The sequence below is a fragment of the Mustelus asterias genome, chromosome 5 (assembly GCF_964213995.1).
Source record: "Mustelus asterias chromosome 5, sMusAst1.hap1.1, whole genome shotgun sequence".
NCBI lineage: Eukaryota > Metazoa > Chordata > Chondrichthyes > Carcharhiniformes > Triakidae > Mustelus > Mustelus asterias.
In genome coordinates, this window is record NC_135805.1 from 137,215,512 (window position 1) to 137,234,381 (window position 18,870).

The 18,870-nt window shown below is 44.3% G+C and overlaps 1 protein-coding gene across 1 annotated transcript in view; it reads left to right on the top strand.

Moving 5' to 3' along the window:
* The window catches only part of LOC144493806 (uncharacterized), a 229,650-nt gene that overhangs the window by 105,159 nt on the left and 105,621 nt on the right, over nucleotides 1-18,870 (top strand). The window contains exons 10-15 of the mRNA XM_078213330.1: nucleotides 4,848-4,901; nucleotides 4,993-5,046; nucleotides 9,813-9,866; nucleotides 11,511-11,564; nucleotides 11,676-11,729; nucleotides 12,035-12,088. Coding sequence (XP_078069456.1) covers nucleotides 4,848-4,901; nucleotides 4,993-5,046; nucleotides 9,813-9,866; nucleotides 11,511-11,564; nucleotides 11,676-11,729; nucleotides 12,035-12,088 — 324 coding nt within the window. The remainder of the gene's footprint in view (nucleotides 1-4,847; nucleotides 4,902-4,992; nucleotides 5,047-9,812; nucleotides 9,867-11,510; nucleotides 11,565-11,675; nucleotides 11,730-12,034; nucleotides 12,089-18,870) is intronic.

An 18,870-nucleotide genomic window follows, 5' to 3' on the forward strand; every position in this document is an offset into this window, starting at 1 on the left:
ATTTTCTGATGGCCCAGGGTTTTGTAGGCCCCAGCCTGCTCAGGGTCTCCTGCTTAGATCCACTCGCTTTGGCCTGACCTGCTGCAGTTGAACAGACGGGAGGTGAAGTGGCAGGACATCCTTAGAATCTCCTGGGTGAATGCTCCCAGGTTGCTTTGCTGATGCTCCTCCTACTTGTGGGCGACTGATGGCCCCTCCCTGACTCCTTGAGGAGAAGGGACACCTGGAGGGAGATCGAAATGCCGCATCCTCCTTTAGCCTTGCCATTGCTGAAATGCACTCATGGCTACAATGATGGAGTGCAGGTTCGAGCGAAATTTGCAGCAACAGTTGGACCTGGGGCTCCAAAGTGGCTGCCACCCTACCCTTGGAGACTTTGGTGTGCTGAAAGGCCAAAGCCATGATTGTAGATAAAACATGGACATACTCCTCCAGCCTTCAGTTCAGTCTGCAGATGGCTTCTGGTAACTCTGCCTATGTTCCCTTGCCTGTCTCTGCACCTCCAAGAGATCTGTTAGGGTCAAGTCTAGAGGCTCATCATCTGACCAGAAGTCTTAGTATCCCCTGGTCTCCAGCGATCCTCAACTGTCACTGCCTCCTCCAGCCTTGGTCCCATGTTTATGAAGTCATCACCAGATTGCGAACCCAGGCCTGCTAGAACTAGGACCCATTGGGTGCCTGTATCTGTACTGGTGGAGGGTGCAGGTGAATGCAGTGATGATACTTCCTCTGAGGTACTAAGACTTCTGCCTCAGAGTTGGGCTGGGGCTATGACATCCCTTTCATGATGTCCTCCCCTTTTTCTTACTGCTTCCTGGAATAGAGAAAAGAGAGAATTAGTGATTGACTAAGCAGCCTAGTATATTAAAAATTACTCACAGTCAGTGGCCGCATATTGTAAAGGGTTACTGTATGCATCCTCACTGCGTTGTTGGACCTATCTTGCCTTCTGTGGCCTATTCCTCAATGTTACTGAGGGGACCAATTTCCAGAGTGCCAAATTGCTCCCCCCCCCCCCACCTCTCCGCCCCCCCCCCACCCCCCCCACCCACCCCCCCCCCCCCCCCCCCCCCCACCCAACCTCCCAGGTCCTTGCCCACTCTCTTTTGTTATACAATACCTTACTCCGCAAAAGCTCAGAAGAATTGAATGTGAGGCCATTGGGTGAAAGAGTCTGTTCTCTTATTCACCTACTGAGGAAGGATCAGCAGCTACAACAGGCATGCATGCCTGTTGTAGCTGCTGATCCTTCCCCAGTAAGTGAAGAAGAGTCTGTTTGTGCAGTAACTATTATGAGATGGAGAGCTTAAAGTGGTTGGCACTCATTGTGTACTGATGTCCCATCTGCAAGTCATATGTGAAATTGCTGTCCATTTTAATCCTTACTGTCCAATACTCTTTCAAGTGTGAGATAATAATGGATAGATGGTTCACTTAGCTTAGGAAGCACAGCAAATCATTCTGTCTCTTCCTGTACTCCAGGCCAGTCCATTTTTGGGCTTAGCACCCAGTGATCACCTCCTCGGCACCATGATCAGGTGGGAGGGCCTCCTCCTCACATCTGCTTCCCTCTTTTTTGATTTGACTTTGGGCTCCACATCAATGTGCAGCATGTCCAAAGGTAAGCTGTCTGGGAGAACAATGTAACGGATGTTGTTTCCTTGGCTACTCAGTGTCTCCATCTGTACAAGTTCTCTGTTCTTTAATGTCATCTTCATAGTTAGATTCTCTCTTGTTGGAGATTGTTTTGCCTGACATTTGTGCTACAATTAAGTTTCAATAGCTTACAAAAATGTATGATGCCAACTTTTATAACTACAAACCGTTGCTGCCTGCCTCAGAACCTTGACCTCCAAGTAGTAGGAAAAGTAATGAAGTATCACATGGCCAGTCCCTGTCACCATCATTTAGATTTTTTCTTTGACCATTATGACTTGCCCCCATATATTCAGCTCTTCCTCTCTATTGTATTTTCCCCCTATCAGCAAAAAAAATTTACTTGTTGGAAGCAAAAGTAGGAAATGCTGGAGACAATCGGCAAAGATAACAGACAAGTTAATGCTTCAACTTTTGACCCTTTGGGTGGAATTTTCTCAAAAAAGTTCTAAGTGTCGAACAGGCGAGAACATATTTTTTTCAGCGAGATAGTTAACGGAATTTACGAGACTCTATGCGAGACGTCATGCGATTCTCGCCAGAACGGGTGTGGGCGAGCCTCAGCTTGCCTGTGAAGCTGGCTGCTGAGCTCCAGGGGCACCATTGTGCAGGCACTCCAATATCCCAGTATACTGCCCCCCCCACCCTCTCCACGGACATCGACCTCCCCCACCCCCAATCGTTGCCCCAGACATCAACCCCCTCCTGATCACCACCCCGACTGACCGTCCCCCCCCTCCCGCCCCCCCATCACCGCCCCGACTAGTCAACCTTCCCCCCGAACGCCGCCCCCACCGATCAACCACCCTCTCTGCAGAGCTCCCCAATTTCCTTCCCCCCTACACAGCTCCTCCCTAGAGATGGTCCCAATTTCCGTTTCCCATCCCTGCAGAGAAAATCTAGCCTTCTGTTTCCTCACCACAGGTGCTGTCAGACGTACTGAGAATTTACAGCATTTTTTATTTCTATTTCAGATTCCCAGCATCTACTGTATTTGTTTTTGTATATTGAACACACTAGGATTATATTCCTGCAATTTAGAAGATCAAGTTGATTTGTTTGAAGTATTCAAAACATCAAAGGGAACAGATAGGGTAGAATCTGATTGAATTTTTGAAGAGGTAACTGTAGTGGATGGGGAATATCTTTGGATCCCGAAGAATTTGTTAGTCTTTCTGAAAAGTCTGTTAGCTAAGGTTGAAGTTCATGTTAATGGACAGCAGGGCCCAGGATAGGAAGGGATACAGATGGTGCCAAACACCAGGATCCGTGGGCTAGAGGGGTCCCGCACTTGGAGTTTTAAACTGAGTTCTCAGGTTGTCTAGCAGGAGCTTCAGACCTTAAAGGCTGGCTTAAAAGCTTCAGTAGTATCAGGCTGCATGCTCTGATTATTTACTTACGGTCTGTCAGTGTCAGATCCGACCTTTGGGGAACTTCAGGATTCTGATTTTTTTTATGAATAGCCCACCAAAAAACGATGGAACTGCCCAAAGGTCAGCAGCAGTAGTGCAGCAACTGTCAAGAGAGTGTTCTCTATTCAAAAATGACTAGTGAAGTCCCTGCAATTTTAGAAACAATTGGTGCTGTGTGTGTTCCTTGGGGGGGAGGGGGTGGGTGGGGGTGAAGGGATGGAATCTCCATTTCTCATGAAGAGATTGCTTAAAGAAAGGTTTTACAAATCTGTACTCCACCCTAGGTTCACCTCACCCTGCATTATCCTGTTTAAAATCTAGCAGAAGGTGGTTACACTGTGGCACTAAAATTTCTCTGGGGTTGAGGATTCTGATCATCCATTGTAACCTTGACAAACAAATCCATTGAAATCCCAGAGAAATGGCATGAAGGGCTTGTACCATTTAAGGGTCTTTATGAGAACCTAATCCAATGGCTTAAGTGCTTCCAAAAATGATTTCTCTCGGGATTTTGCTGTCACATTATTTTCTTTGTTGTTGGAGCTTCTTACTTTCCACTTAATTTGTCTGTTTCTCTCATATCTCAAACAACAATTTGAATTTTTTTTTAGTGCATTTATTTAATACAAATCATATGGAACCTGTGGATAAGCTGTTAATTCACAGTGTACAAAACAAATGTATGACAGTGGATTGGTGTCAGAGAGATCAGAATGGTACAGTTGTATTAGCTACAGAGCTGAATTATTTTTTAAGTGTGCTGATTTATTTGAATCCACTTCCTTAGCATCAACTGATTGCTCTGTGGTTAATTATCCTTCAGCATTGGGTCTCAATTTCATCATTTCTACAGTCACTCTGTCTACTGCATGCAGGTGTAATGAATGAAATACAAAACCTACATTTATACAGCACCTTTCATGATATCCCAAATCATTTAACAGCCAATTAAGTACTTTTAAATTGTAGTTCCAGGGGACTGTGATTATTGACCTCCAACAATCACAACTCATCCTACTTTGTGCAAGGTATGACTCCAACTAGCGGTGAGTTTTCCCTGGATTTCCATTGACTCCAATTTTGTTCAAGCTCCTTGATGCCACACTTGGTCAAACTTTATGTCAAAGGAAGTCACTCTCACTCCACCTCTGGAAGTCAGCTCATTTGCCCATCTTTCGAATAAGCTGGTAATACGGTTTAGAGCTGAGTGACCCTGGCAAAACCCAAACTGAATATCAGTAAGGTTATTGCTGAGTAAGTGCCGCTTGATAGCATTGTCAACATCACCTTCCATCACTTTGCTGCAGATTGAGATTAAATTGATGGGGCAATAATTGGCCAGATTGGATTTCTCCTGTTCTTTTTCTGGATGGGACATATTCAGACAATTTTCCATATTGTCAGTTAGTTGCCAGTGTTGCAGCTGTACTGGAACAGCTTCAGAATGGAGGTTTCCTCTCTCCAAGCTTGTAAAATTGGCTTTTGCAGCCAAGCTCTGTAAGGCACTCAGGAGGGTGGTAGAGGGTGAGCTCCTCCGCAGGGCAGCCTTCAGCATCCAGGTCAGCAGGAAGGGGCTCAAAAGCAATAGTGACACTTACTGAGCCAAGCTGATGCTGAAGTTTATCCTCCCTAATGTTGTACTTCTTTCCTAGCTCATTGAAACTGTCTCAAGTCTAAATTAAACTGTACTTGTTGTATTTAAGTGAAGTGCCATACCTAGATTGATAGATTTTGCTGAATTTTCATTATGGTGTTAAAAGTGTTAATATTATTTTACAGGGAACGCCAGGATTGCCGGGAAGCCCAGGCATACCAGGACCCCAAGGCATTCAAGTATGAACAATGCTTTAGTGAATTGTATTGTTCAGTTGACATTCACTTTACAATTGCTTTCTTTGTTAATTTTCATGATTACCTTTTACAGGGATTGCGTGGATTTCATGGATACAACGGCGAGCAAGGGAGGGCTGGTGTTTCGGTAGGAATCAGCGTATTACATTTGAACTCTTTCTCTAAAGCAAGAAACAAATGTAAAGAATAATAATTTGCATGCACCAAGTAGATCTTGTATTTGTGTGATGATAGCAGTTTCATCTCTGGAAATAAAAATCGGGAGAGATGTAAAATAAGCTGCCAATTTGCTATCACCCAATTTAACTCATCCTGTGGTCTCATTATTTCTTGATAGTTAGCATTGATTTTATATATATAAAATTCTTGCAATTCTAAGTGTCTTTTCACTTAAGGTACAGTGGAATCAGCTAGCTTGTTGTCACTGTTCAGGAGCATGGAGAAGTCCAGTTCCAATTTGGCACAGGGCTTCATGCAGAGCTTGGAACCCATCCTTTCTACATTAAGGTGGTGGCCAACTCGATTAAAATATTAACAGACCCAACCATGATGCGTCTGTTAGCTGATATTTCAACTTCAATTGCAGCACAAACTTGAATCTGAATGCTGCAATGGAGGCTTAGACTGATGTCATGAATCTCAGCTTGTTGTGACACAAATTCATCTTGATGCCTTGCATATTCAAACTTCTGCTATCATACCTGCAGATGCCAGTGCAGCAATCTATGCTCCAATAGATTGCTAGGATTACTGAGGCGTTGCCCCTGGGGAGTGGAAGTGGCTTCATGGAACATGAACCTGCTGTCTTCTCTCAGGATGACAGGAGTTTTCTCCCACCGCTCCCAGTGCTCTATTGCCCAGCTCAGATTACTGCTGCCCATACCAAGATGGTTCAGTCCACAGCTAGGCCTTAAATGCCCAGAGATGTCCAAAGGTATCCAAAGGTGTCATCTCACTCACTGAAGGCAAGCAGCCTTCCACCAGCCATGCTGCAGTCCTCGATTTAACTGCATCAGAGCAGTAGGCCAAGCAAAGGATTTCACAGTGGTGTTTAATCAAGTATTGTATGGAATTTTGGACTATTACTGGATAAAGTTGGTATGAAATGGCTGTTCTGTGGTGCTGTATTTTGCAGGGTTATGGTCAACAGAACATTTTCAGGTTTTGTAACAGAGGGCAAGTACTGTGAGGAAGTGTTGTACCATGAGGATCTGAAGTTTCATTCATGGAACTGGATGATGTGTTCATAAGCAGCCTGTCTGGAGTGTGAATGTTCTGGATGTTTTTTCCTTTTCTCCTCTTTCTCTCCTGAGATTGTTGCCAAACCTGGAGTATTGAAGGAGGATTTTCCACCTATCCCCTTTAACTTCATCTTTACTAGCTGTGTGTTTAATTGTCCACCAGCATCTGTGTCTGGATGTAGCAGAACTGTAGAGCTATGATTTTATTCATTGTTGTGGGATCACTTAGCCATGTTGATAACCTGCTACTTCCACTATTAACTGAAAAGTTGGTGTTTCAAGCCAACCCAGGAATGAAGGCTTCCTTTATTTAATAGTGGCAGCTGTGACTCAGTTGATAGCACTCTCACCTCTGACTGTCACTCCAGGACTTGAGCACAAAAGTGTGGCTGACCTTTCCAGTGCAGCACTGCACTTTTGGAGGTTTCAAGTGAGATGGTAAACTGAGGTCATGTCTTACCTCTCGATCGGACATAAAAGATCCCATGACATTATTTTGAAGAAAAGTGGAAGAAATATCACTGGTACCTTGATCAATATTTAGTCCTTAATAAACATCACAAAAGCAGATTATCTGGCCATTATCGCATTCCTGTTGGTGGGTTTTTGGAGTGTGAAAATTGGCTACACTTCCTACATTACAATGGTGTCTACACTTCAAAAAATACTTGAATGACTGTTAAGCACTATAGATCATCTTGTAGTCATGAAAGGTACCAACAATTGCAAGTTTTTATTTTTACACACAGTCCTGTGATATCGGTTCACCAGATTGGTACCTCAGGCAGAATTTTCCCAAAAAATGGCAGTGTTGTTTCCAGCAAAAAAACGGTGTGTTTCCCTCCAGAAAAACTGGCTGTTTTTCTCTCCAGATCTTCCAACACTGTGCCAAAATAAATCAAGGGGACTTGTTTCATGCCATCACGCAGGGAGGCGGGGTCTCAAAACACCCGCAAAACTCTGCTGCTCAGAGATCGAGGCGCCTTCTTAAAGGACACCGCGATCAGAACCTGAGTAAACCGCCCCCCAACCCACCATGGAGGTTTCAGGGCCCCCCCCCTCCTGATCCCCAATTGAAATTAGCACTTCTCTACCCACAACCCGATCATTAGCCCCTTCTGCCCCCACAACCCAATCATCGGTCCATTCTCCAGTGAGATCAATAGCATTGCGGACAGATGCATCAGTGACAAACAGATTGCTGAGGACAAGGTCATCCATGTTGAATCTCTCACTCAATCAGGTAGCAACATCCTTAAGGGCTCTGCCAGCTTGATCAGTTCTGGTACTACAATAATGGACCTTGAAGTCTTGCCATCAAAATACATTCTATGTCCTTGCAAACCTTAGTCCTTCCTCTATGTGGTGTTCAGCATAGAAGAATACTGATCCATCAGCTGAGGGAGGATGGTTAGGTGGTAATGAAAAGGTTGTTTCTGTGCTCATGATCCAGAATCAATGCCGAGGCATGGCATCGGGTACCTGCAGTTTTCCAGTAACATTGCAGTGATATCTGAGGCCCAATTTCAGCTGAGCCTTGAGTTTCCTAATTTGAGTGCTTGCTGGAAGTGTGCCATTAGTTAAAACAGCCCAGATAATCTGTATCCTCTTAAATAATGTTACAGAAAATTTGCTCATGTTTTAAATGTTTCCCTATGATGATTAAATAATATTCTGTGTTAAGCGCTTTTTCAAGCTGGTTGTATTTTCCAAGCCTTTCCCTAATTCAATCTCTTTATCATTCCTCTTTCAATATTTGGACAATGATTTAGCCAAACAGGTCTTGGCTTTAACATTTCAAGAGTGATTGATGTGGAACTGGAGAAATGTAAAAAGAACGTACATCATATTACGACTTATCATTGCACAGAATTATTGAATTATTGAAAAATGCATGCAATTGTAGAGTAAATGTTTCACATTTTACAGTAATAATTATCACACTTAGTTGAACTTTGTTCATTGTAATTGAATTCATGACTTTTCAATGTAACTTTCACACCACAAACCAAGAAACTTTCAGTTACATTTTCAGCTGTTTAATTATTCCTTGCTGAATCTTTGGGAAGAAAAGCATTAAATTATTATCAAATCTACATATGAATACTAATAGAAGCAGCTTCCTATTCTATTGTATATTCTAATTTGAATCAGTAATACACAGATATCATTATGATTCAAGCTTGCAGGCCAGAATGTTGTTCCTGCCAATTGGAGTATTAATGGGAGTCCTGCACCATTTCCATGGGGAAAGTCCAACGCAATTAAGTGCTGATCAGGCACCCAACTAGGCAATGGCAAGCCACCCTTGGGATCTGGGGCCCTGTGGATGGAAATCCTGCCTGCAAATCAGGCCAGCAGTTCTCCTTTGCCATCAATGCCACCAGGAGCAGTGGCTGCTGGGAATGGGGGAGGGGAAAGGAGGTCGAAGGCCTCACCCCACTTCCCGATCAGACACTGAGTGCCTGTGAATGAGGGGCTCTTCCGCCGCCGCCCCCCTGCCCTCCACCCAGGCTTCTGATAAATCATTTTTAAATCTTTCATGGGATGTGGACATCAATGGCAAGTCCAGCATTTGTTGCCTGTCCCTAAGTACCCTTGTGAAGCTGGTGGTGAACCACCATGGTTTGCTGAATGTCCTTTGAGAGGCAGAGGAAAGCTGTCAGACACCCATTTAATCTCTGGGCCACCACTAAACTTCAGTGGGCTCAGGGATAATTAGTATCAGGTAGCTTATTAATAAACCTATTGACATACTGCTGACAGCAGGTGGGATTTCTACATCAGACCCTTCAAATGAGTATAGGCCCAACTTACCATCATTTCCTTATAAGGCAACTTTTTCATGCCAGGAATCAGCCTCGTGAACCTTCTCTGAACTGCTTCTAATGCAAGTGTATCCCTCTTTAAGTCAGGAGACCCCAAAACTGTACAGTGCTCCACATGCAGTTTCACTGATTCCCTGTTACGCTATAGCAAAACATCCATACTTTTAGACTTCATTCCTATTGCAATAAAGGCCTGTTCATTTGCCTTCCTAATTACTTGCTGTACCTGCATGCTAACTATTTGCAACCCATGTGCAAGGACACCCAAATTCCTCTGTACGGCCACAATTCTTTAGTCGATCTGCCTTTGAATAATGTTCTGTTTTCCTATTCTTAATGTCAAAGTGGACAACATCATATTTCCCCACATTATTCATTTAACCTATCTACTTATCTTTGCAAGCTCTTTGTATCCTCCTCACAACTTGTTTTATTGCCCATCTTTGGGGGCAGCACGGAGGTACAGTAGTTAGCACTGCTGCCTCACTGCGCTTGGGACCCAGGTTCGATTCCTGGCTTGGGTCACTGCCTGTGCGGAGTCTGCACGTTCTTCCCGTGTCTGCGTGGGTTTCCTCCGGATGCTCCGGTTTCCTCCCACAGTCCGGAAGATGTGCTGGTTAGGTGCATTGGCCGTGCTAAATTCTCCCTCAGTGTACCCGAACAGGTGTCAGAGTGTGCTGCTCGTGTACGTAGTTTACTGTGTGAAATAGACAAAATACTGAATTAATCTGTAATCACACTGTAAATTACGAAGTCATTCAGTTTATTTGATTTAATTAAAAGGATTAAGTTTATTTTGTGAAATCATATTTTAATTGTGTCAGGGTGAACGAGGAGTTCCAGGATTTCAAGGACTACCTGGTCCACAAGGCCCTAAGGTAATGGAGAACATTTCGTAATCCTTTCATGTTGGAGGTTACTAACTTAATATGTTTACATCTGTAGTGTTACAAAACGTTATATTGAACAATGGAAACATAAATGATCATATATAACTTCATATATATGCCTCTTGGGTCTGGTCTGATTCAGGCAAAACCAAGATTATAGGCTTCAGAAATTGATGCTTGGTCTGATAATGAAATATACTTTCTATTATTGTCAGAGATGAATACCTTAAGAAATAGGAATAGAAGTAAGGCTTATGTCGACTTGAGCCTATTCTGCCGTTCAATATGATCATGGCCGATTTTAAACCTCTGTTTTACCTTCCCACCCGATCCCCATATTTCTGAATTCCCTTAGGTTCTTAGAGTCTATCGGTTTTGGCCTTGTGGCCTCAATTACTGAGCATCCACAGTGCTGTGGGCTAGAGAATCCCAAGGATTGGCATCTCACCCGTGAAGTCTCAGGTTTCAGATCAAACAACAGTTCAAAATGATCTTTGTTCACCAATTACTGCCCCCTCCTCACCTACTAACCAGTCAATGCCCCTCCATCTTGAATGTCATTTGGAGGAAACTGCTCTGTGAAGGGCAAGTCCAATCCCAAAAGTGTCTCAGTAGGAACAAAGGGATAGGAGTAGGCCATTTAACCTTTCAAACCTGTACCACCATTCATTGAAATCATGGCTGATCCTCAAATTAACTCTATGGACCCAACATTCCCCCAGATTGTTTTTCATTTTTTATTCATTCTTGGGATTTGGAAATTGCTGGCAAGGTCAGCATTTAGTGTCCATTCCTAATTACCTTGAGAAGCTGGTAGAATCAGAGAATCTCTACAGTGCAGAAGGAGGCCATTCGGCTCATCAAGCCTGCACCAACCACAATCCCACCCACACCCATCCTAGTAACCCCACATATTTACCTTGCTAATCCCCCTAACATTAAAAGGCAATTTAGAATGCTCAACCAACCTAATCCACACATCTTTGGACTGTGGGAGGAAACTGGAGCACCCGGAGGAAACCCACACCGACATGGGGAGAATGTGCAAACTCCACACAGACAGTGCTGTGCGGTAGCAGTGCTAACCACTGTGCTACAGTGGTGAGCTGCTTTCTTGAATCACTGCAGTCCATATGATACAGTGTTGTTAGGGAGGGAGTTGCAGGATTTTGATCCAGCAACAGTGAAAGAATGGAAATATTATCCCAAATCAGAATGGAGAGGAACTTAGAAGTGATGGTGTCCCCGTGTGTCTGCTGTCCTCGTCCTACTGGCTGGTAGAATTCTGATGGCTTTGGAGTTGCTGTCAAAGAACCCTGGGTGAGTTGCTCCAGTATACCTTGTATATGGTAAAAACCATTTGTGTGTAGAAGTGTTTCCTAATTTCACTCTGGAGAGATCCAGCTCAAACCTCAAGGCTACGTCCGCTAATCTTAAACCCCCAGCCAAAGTAAAGTTTTTCTCTATTAGAAGCTTTGGTCAAATAAATACATGCACAGCCGACCTAAAGAAGCCTATTTAATGATGCTCTACAAAGGGACAAATCCTGCTGAATGATCTTATAATTTTTACTGTCGAGGACTAATTTTGGCATGTGATGTTTGATTACTATACATTTTATTTGAATTTCAGGGTTCTAAAGGTTTCAAAGGGGAACCAGGCCTACGTGGCTTTGAGGGTAAAAAGGTAGATGTGAAATCATTCAAAATTTTACAAGTAAAAAATTTTCAATCTATTACTTTACATATATATAAAATTAAATATTTAAAAACTAAGTTTAATTTTTTTTTGCACAAGGGTATAAAAGGTGACAAAGGTTCTCATGGTTATCCTGGATTACGTGGATCTCCTGTAAGTTTAAATGAACTAATATTTGATGTTGAAATTTATAATCATTGGGTGAGATTCTCCGGTCTCCCAGCCGCATGTTTCCTGTCGGCAGGAGGTGGTGCGTTGTTTGCGAGCGGTGGGATTCTCTGGTCCCACTGCTGTCAATGGGAATTCCCAATGATGTCACCCCACTCCAGTGGGAAACCCTCATGCAGGGGTGCATTGCCAGCGGGACCAAAGAATCTCGCTGGCGTGAACCGCTGGAGAATTCCAGCCCTTAAGTGTACATAATAAAACAATTGCAATAACTTTTTTTTACATCATAGGGACATCAAGGTGAAAGTGGAAAAAATGGCTCACCTGGAATTCCTGGCACAAAGGTCTGTGAAGTTTGTAATTGTTTTCTATCCCGATACTATAATTGAATGTTGCTGAAAAGAGAGACATGTTGGCAAAGCTTTTCGACTTGCACTCATCAGGACAAATGCAAGAATGCCAACATGGTAGCACAGTGGTTAGCACTGCTGCCTCACAGTGCAGAGACCCAGGTTCGATTCCCGGCTCGGGTCACTGTCTGTGTGGAGTCTGCACGTTCTCCCCATGTCTGCATGGGTTTCCTCCGGGTGCTCCGGGTTCCTCCCACAGTCCAAAAGACATGCTGGTTAGGTGCATTGGCCATGCTAAATTCTCCCTTTGTACCCGAACAGGCACCGGAGTGTGGCGACTAGGGGATTTTCACAGTAACTTCATTGCAGTGTTACTGTAAGCCTACTTGTGACACTAATAAATAGAAAACCTTAAAAATACTTCAAAAATTTATACCACAGGAAAAGGTGCTGATTGATTGGCAAGTCAATCCTGATTGGCTGAGGTGTTGCTATGGAGAAAGTAATGGAGAACTAAAGGTCCCCATGCTTCCAGGTAATTCAAAAAATGCACAAGGCTTGAATAAATTCCTTTTGTTTGCAGAAAATAGCTCCCTGTCTATGAATATATGTCATATCTAGTAAGCATATATAAGCCATCTAACGAGTGCGACTGATTATTTTTAAAATTTGGTTATTTTGAAACTTCAGCAACATGTCTCTTTTCAGCAAAAATGTTTGTATCTTTTGCCAATCACTTTGAATTGGTATCCTCTGGTTCTGAGTTCTTTCACCTATCTGTAGGCCCCTCATCATTTTGAATTCCTCTATCAAATGTCCTTTCAACCATCTCTTCTTGAAGAAGAACAGTTATAGTATCTCCAATCTGTCTACTAACTGAAGTTCATCATCTCTGTAATCATTCTCGTGAAACTTTTCTGGACGCTCTCTCATGCTTTCATAACATTTTCAAAGTGTGGTGTCCAGAATTGGACTTAATACTCCATTTGAGGCTGAACCAGATTTTATGAATGTTTATCATATCCTCCATGTTTTTGTACTCTAATCCTATAAGAGACCATAAGACCATAAGACATAGGAGCGGAAGTAAGGCCATTCGGCCCATCGAGTCCACTCCACCATTCAATCATGGTTGATTTCAACTCCATTTACCCGCTCTCTCCCCATAGCCCTTAATTCCTCGAGAAATCAAGAATTTATCAATTTCTGTCTTGAAGACGCTCAACGTCTCGGCCTCCACAGCCCTCTGTGGCAATGAATTCCACAGACCCACCACTCTCTGGCTGAAGAAATTTCTCCTCATCTCTGTTCTAAAGTGACTCCCTTTTATTCTAAGGCTGTGCCCCCGCGTCCTAGTCTCCCCTGTTAATGGAAACAACTTCCCTACGTCCATCCTATCTAAGCCGTTCATTATCTTGTAAGTTTCTATCAGATCTCCCCTCAACCTCCTAAACTCCAATGAATATAATCCCACGATCCTCAGACGTTCATCGTATGTCAGGCCTACCATTCCTGGGATCATCCGTGTGAATCTCCGCTGGACCCGCTCCAGTGCCAGTATGTCCTTCCTGAGGTGTGGGGCCCAAAATTGCTCACAGTACTCCAAATGGGGCCTAACCAGTGCTTTATAAAGCCTCAGAAGTACATCCCTGCTTTTGTATTCCAAGCCTCTTGAGATAAATGACAACATTACATTTGCTTTCCTAATTACGGACTCAACCTGCAAGTTTACCTTTAGAGAATCCTGGACTAGGACTCCCAAGTCCCTTTGCACTTTAGCATTATGAATTTTGTCACCGTTTAGAAAATAGTCCATGCCTCTATTCTTTTTTCCAAAGTGTACGACCTCGCACTTGCCCACGTTGAATTTCATCAGCCACTTCTTGGACCACTCTCCTAAACTGTCTAAATCTTTCTGCAGCCTCCCCACCTCCTCAATACTACCTGCCCCTCCACCTATCTTTGTATCATCGGCAAACTTGGCCAGAATGCTCCCAGTCCCGTCATCTAGATCGTTAATATATAAAGAGAACAGCTGTGGCCCCAACACTGAACCCTGCGGGACACCACTTGTCACCGGTTGCCATTCTGAGAAAGAACCTTTTATCCCAACTCTCTGCCTTCTGTCTGACAGCCAATCGTCAATCCATGTTAGTACCTTGCCTCGAATACCATGGGCCCTTATTTTACTCAGCAGTCTCCTCTATTTATAAAGCCCAGTATCCATGCAGTTTGTTTAACCACACTCTCAACCTGCCATCTCACCTTCAATGATTTGTATACATATATTCCCCAGATCCCTCTGCTCCTTTGCCCTCTTTAAAATTGGGTCTTTTAATTTAATTTGCCTGTCCCAGTTCTTCCTGACAAAATGAGTCACTTCACACTTTTCTGCTTTCAATGTCATCTGCCACATGTCAGATATGTTTGATAGTTACATACAAACATAAGGAGGGACGATTCTCCCAGCAAAAATAGTTCAGCGGGCCTGGAAACTCAAGTGGAGGCCATTATGTGGGTTTCCCGCTGGGCGCCATGGCCTTTGCAAGTCTCTGAGCACCGGATTTCCTGCGCCGTCAGCTCCGTGTCAGAAATGGGCGTAGAGCTGCATAATGTTAATTCCCATTATGATATAATTCCCATCTTATTAGCGGGCCTGGGACTGAAGACTTATGGCCCGCTAGCCTCTCCCTCCCTCCCCCCGCCAGGAGTGGTTCACTCCAGCAGGGTTTAGTATAGCTTCCCATTTATGGGGAGCTGGGGCCCGACCCCGCTGGAGTGAAGTAGGGCCATCGAGGCCCTCCAGGAGGTCGGGGGTGAAGGGAGTGCCCTCTGGGCATTGCCAGACTGGCAGTGCCAGCCTAGGCACCCGGACTTGCCCAAGGGCAGTGTCAAGGGGCCTGGTCCTTATGAGTATGGGGCCTATAGGCAACAAGACCGCTGGGGAGATTGGTGGGGGTGAGGGGTCCTGCTGCCACTCTACACTGGGATCAGTGACAGAGGGAGGGAGGCCAGTGACCGGAGCTGGCCATCAAGGTTGGGGGTAATAGTAGTTAGGCCTGCCGGGGGGGGAGGGGGGGGGGTCAGGACTGGGCGGGGTCAGGGCTGCCGGTCTGGGGGGTAGAGGGGGTTGGTATCCAGCGATCAGGACTACGGGTTGGGGAGAGTGGGGATCGGACCTGGCTCGGATATGTCCGGAAGACCAGCGACTGGGTCATGGGGGGTTGGAGGGGCAATGATGCAGGATCATGGGGGCTGGCCAGCAATCGGGAGGCCAGCATGGCGGGGCTGCTGTGCATAAACCGATCTCAGCGCTGACAGATCGGCGCATGTGCAGTGGGCCGCTCAGCACTATGTGCCGGCCTCTCCTGTGGGAATAGGCCCCCCCACTGATTTTCAGTGTGATTCACGCTAGGGCTCTCTGCAGTGCACAGAGTGTGGGAGATTCATTTTGAAACTCACGCTGAAAAAAACAGTGGGATTTACTCCATTTTGATAATTAGAATTTTTTTGGGAGAATCGCCACCATGAATTAGGAGCAGGAGTAGGCCACTCAGCCCCTTGAGCCTGCTTGTTTTTCAATACCATCATGGCTGATCTTATTGTAACTTCATCCCCTCAAACCTGCCTAACAACAACCTTTCATTCCTTTGTTAATCAAGAATCTATCCCATTCTGCCTTCAAAATATTCAAAGACTCTGCTTCCATAGCCTTTTCAGGAAGGGAGTTCCAGCAACTCATTGCCCTCTGAGAGAAAAAAATTATTATCTCTATCTTAAGTGAGCAACCCATTATTTTTAAACAGTGACCCCAATTCTAGATTCTCCGACAACGGGAAACATTCGCTTCACATCCATCCTGTCAATACTCCTCAGGACTTAAAAGTTTTGATCAAGTCACCTCTTACTCTTCTAAACTCGAATAGAAACAAACTCAACCTCTCTAACCTTTCCTCATAAGTCAGCCCACCCAATGCTGGTATTAGTCTCGTAAACCTTCCCTGAACTGCTTCAAATGCATTTACATCTTTTCTTAAATAAGGAGACCAATTCTGTACACAACACTCCAGATGCAGTCTCACCAATACCATGCACAACTGAAGCATAAGCTCCCTACTCTTGTAATCAATTCTCCTAACAATAAACAATAGCATTCTGTTAGCTTTCCTAATTACCTACTGTACCTGTATACCAACCTTTTGTGATTCATGCACCAGGGCACCCAGATTCCTCTGCACCTCAGTGCTCTGCAATCTCTCACTATTTAGATTAGAAATGGACAATATCACGTTTGCCCACAATATACTCCATTTGCCAGATTTTTGCCCACTCTCTTAACCTATCTATATCCTTTTGAAGCCCCCTTACATCCTCTTTCTACCTATGTGTCATCAGCAAATTTAGCAACCATACCTTCAGTCCCTTCATCCAAAGCATTTGTATAAAAAGTTGAGACCCCAGCACTAATTAACCATAGAATCATAGAGTCTCTACAGTGCAGAAGGAGGCCATTCAGCCCATCGAGTCTGCACCAACAACAATCTCACCCAGCCTGCTCATCCCCCGAAACAAAGGGCAAATGTAGCATGGTCAATGCACATAACCTGCACATCTTTGGACTGTGGAAGGAAACTAGAGCACCCGGAGGAAACCCATGCAGACATGGGGAGAATGTGCAAACTCCACACAGCCAGTGACCCAAGCTGGGAATTGAACCTGGGTCTCTGGCGCAGTGAGGCAGCAGTGCTAACCACATCTTGCCAATTAGGAAAAGACTCATTTATGCCAGTTCTCTGTTTTCTGTTAGCTAGCCAATCTTCAATCCATAGAAACATAGAAAAACTACAGCACAAACAGGCCCTTCGGCCCCACAAGTTGTGCTGAACATATCCCTACCTTCTAGGCCTACCTATAACCATCCATCCTATTAAGTCCCATGTACTCATCCAGGAGTCTCTTAAAAGTCCCTATTGAGTTTGCCTCCACCATCACTGACGGCAGCCGATTCCACTCGCCCACCACCCTCTGTGTGAAAAACTTCCCCCTAACATTTCCCCTGTACCTACCCCCCAGCACCTTAAACCTGTGTCCTCTCGTAGCAGCCATTTCCACCCTGGGAAACAGTCTCTGAGAGTCCATCCACCCAATCTATGCCTCTCAACATCTTATATACCTCTATTAGGTCTCCTCTCATCCTACGTCTCTCCAAGGAGAAAAGACCGAGCTCCCTCAGCCTATCCTCATAAGGCATGCCACTCAATCCAGGCAACATCCTTGTAAATCTCCTCTGCACTCTTTCAATCATTTCCACATCCTTCCTGTAATGAGGCGACTAGATCTGAGCACAATACTCCAAGTGGGGTCTGACGAGGGTCTTATATAGCTGCATCATTATCCCCGGACTCCTAAACTCAATCCCTCGATTGATAAAGGCCAGCACACCATATGCCTTCTTAACCACCTCCTCCACCTGCGGGGCCGATTTTAGAGTCCTATGGCCCCAGACCCCAAGGTCCTTCTGATCCTCTACAGTACTAAGAGTCTTTCCCTTAATATTGTATTCCTTCATCCCATTTGACCTGCCAAAATGGACCACTACGCATTTATCTGGGTTGAAGTCCATCTGCCACTTCTCTGCCCAGTCTTGCATCCTATCTATGTCCCTCTGTAACTTCTGACATCCCTCCAGACTATCCACAACCCCACCAACCTTCGTGTCATCGGCAAACTTACCAACCCATCCCCCCACTTCCTCATCCAGGTCATTTATGAAAATGACAAACAGCAAGGGTCCCAGAACAGATCCCTGGGGCACACCACTGGTGACCGACCTCCATTTAGAAAAAGACCAATCTATACACACTCTCTGCCTCCTTTGGGCAAGCCAATTCTGGATCCATGCTAATATGTTACCCCCTACATCCTGAGCTTTTATTTTGTGCAATAATCTTTGATGTGGCACCGTATCAAATGCCTTCTGGAAATCTAAGTACAGTACATCTACCAGTTCCCCTTCATCCACAGCACATGTAATTCCTTCAAAGAACTTCAACAAATTGATTAAACGTGATTTCTCTTTCACAAAACCATGTCGACTCTGTCTGATTGCCTTTAAGTTTTCAAAGTGCTCCGACATCTTTGATAATGGCTTCTAACATTCTCCTTATGACAGATGTTAACAGTGTCCTGCTTTATGTCCCCCTCTCTTTTTGAACAAAGGAGTTACATTTGCTACCTTTCAATTTAATGGAACCTTCCCTGAATCTGGGGAATTTTGGAAGATTAAAACCAATGCATCAACTATCTCATTAGCCACTTCTTCTAAGACTTATGGTGAAGTCCATTTGGACCCGGGGATTTGTCAATCCGCAGACCCAACCATTTTCTCAATACCACTTCCCTAGGAATTGTAATTTTCCTGACTTTCTCCTTTCCTTCCAAATCCTGATTTACAGCTATTTCTGGATTGTTACTGGTGTTTTCTACAGTGAAGACCAATGCAAAATACCTGTTTAATTCATTTGCCATAGCCCTACTTTCCATTATCAATCCCCCAGATGCACTTTCTAAAGGACAAATGCTCACTATGGCAACTCTTTTCTTATTTAAATATATATTGAAACTCCTACTGGCCACTTTTATATTACTGGCCAGTTTTATCTCATTCTCTAGTTTTTTGTTTTGTATAAATCTTTTTGTCATTCTTTAATGTGTTTCATATTTTTTCCAATCTTTTGACCTGCCAGTCATCTTTGCACACATATATTATAGAACCC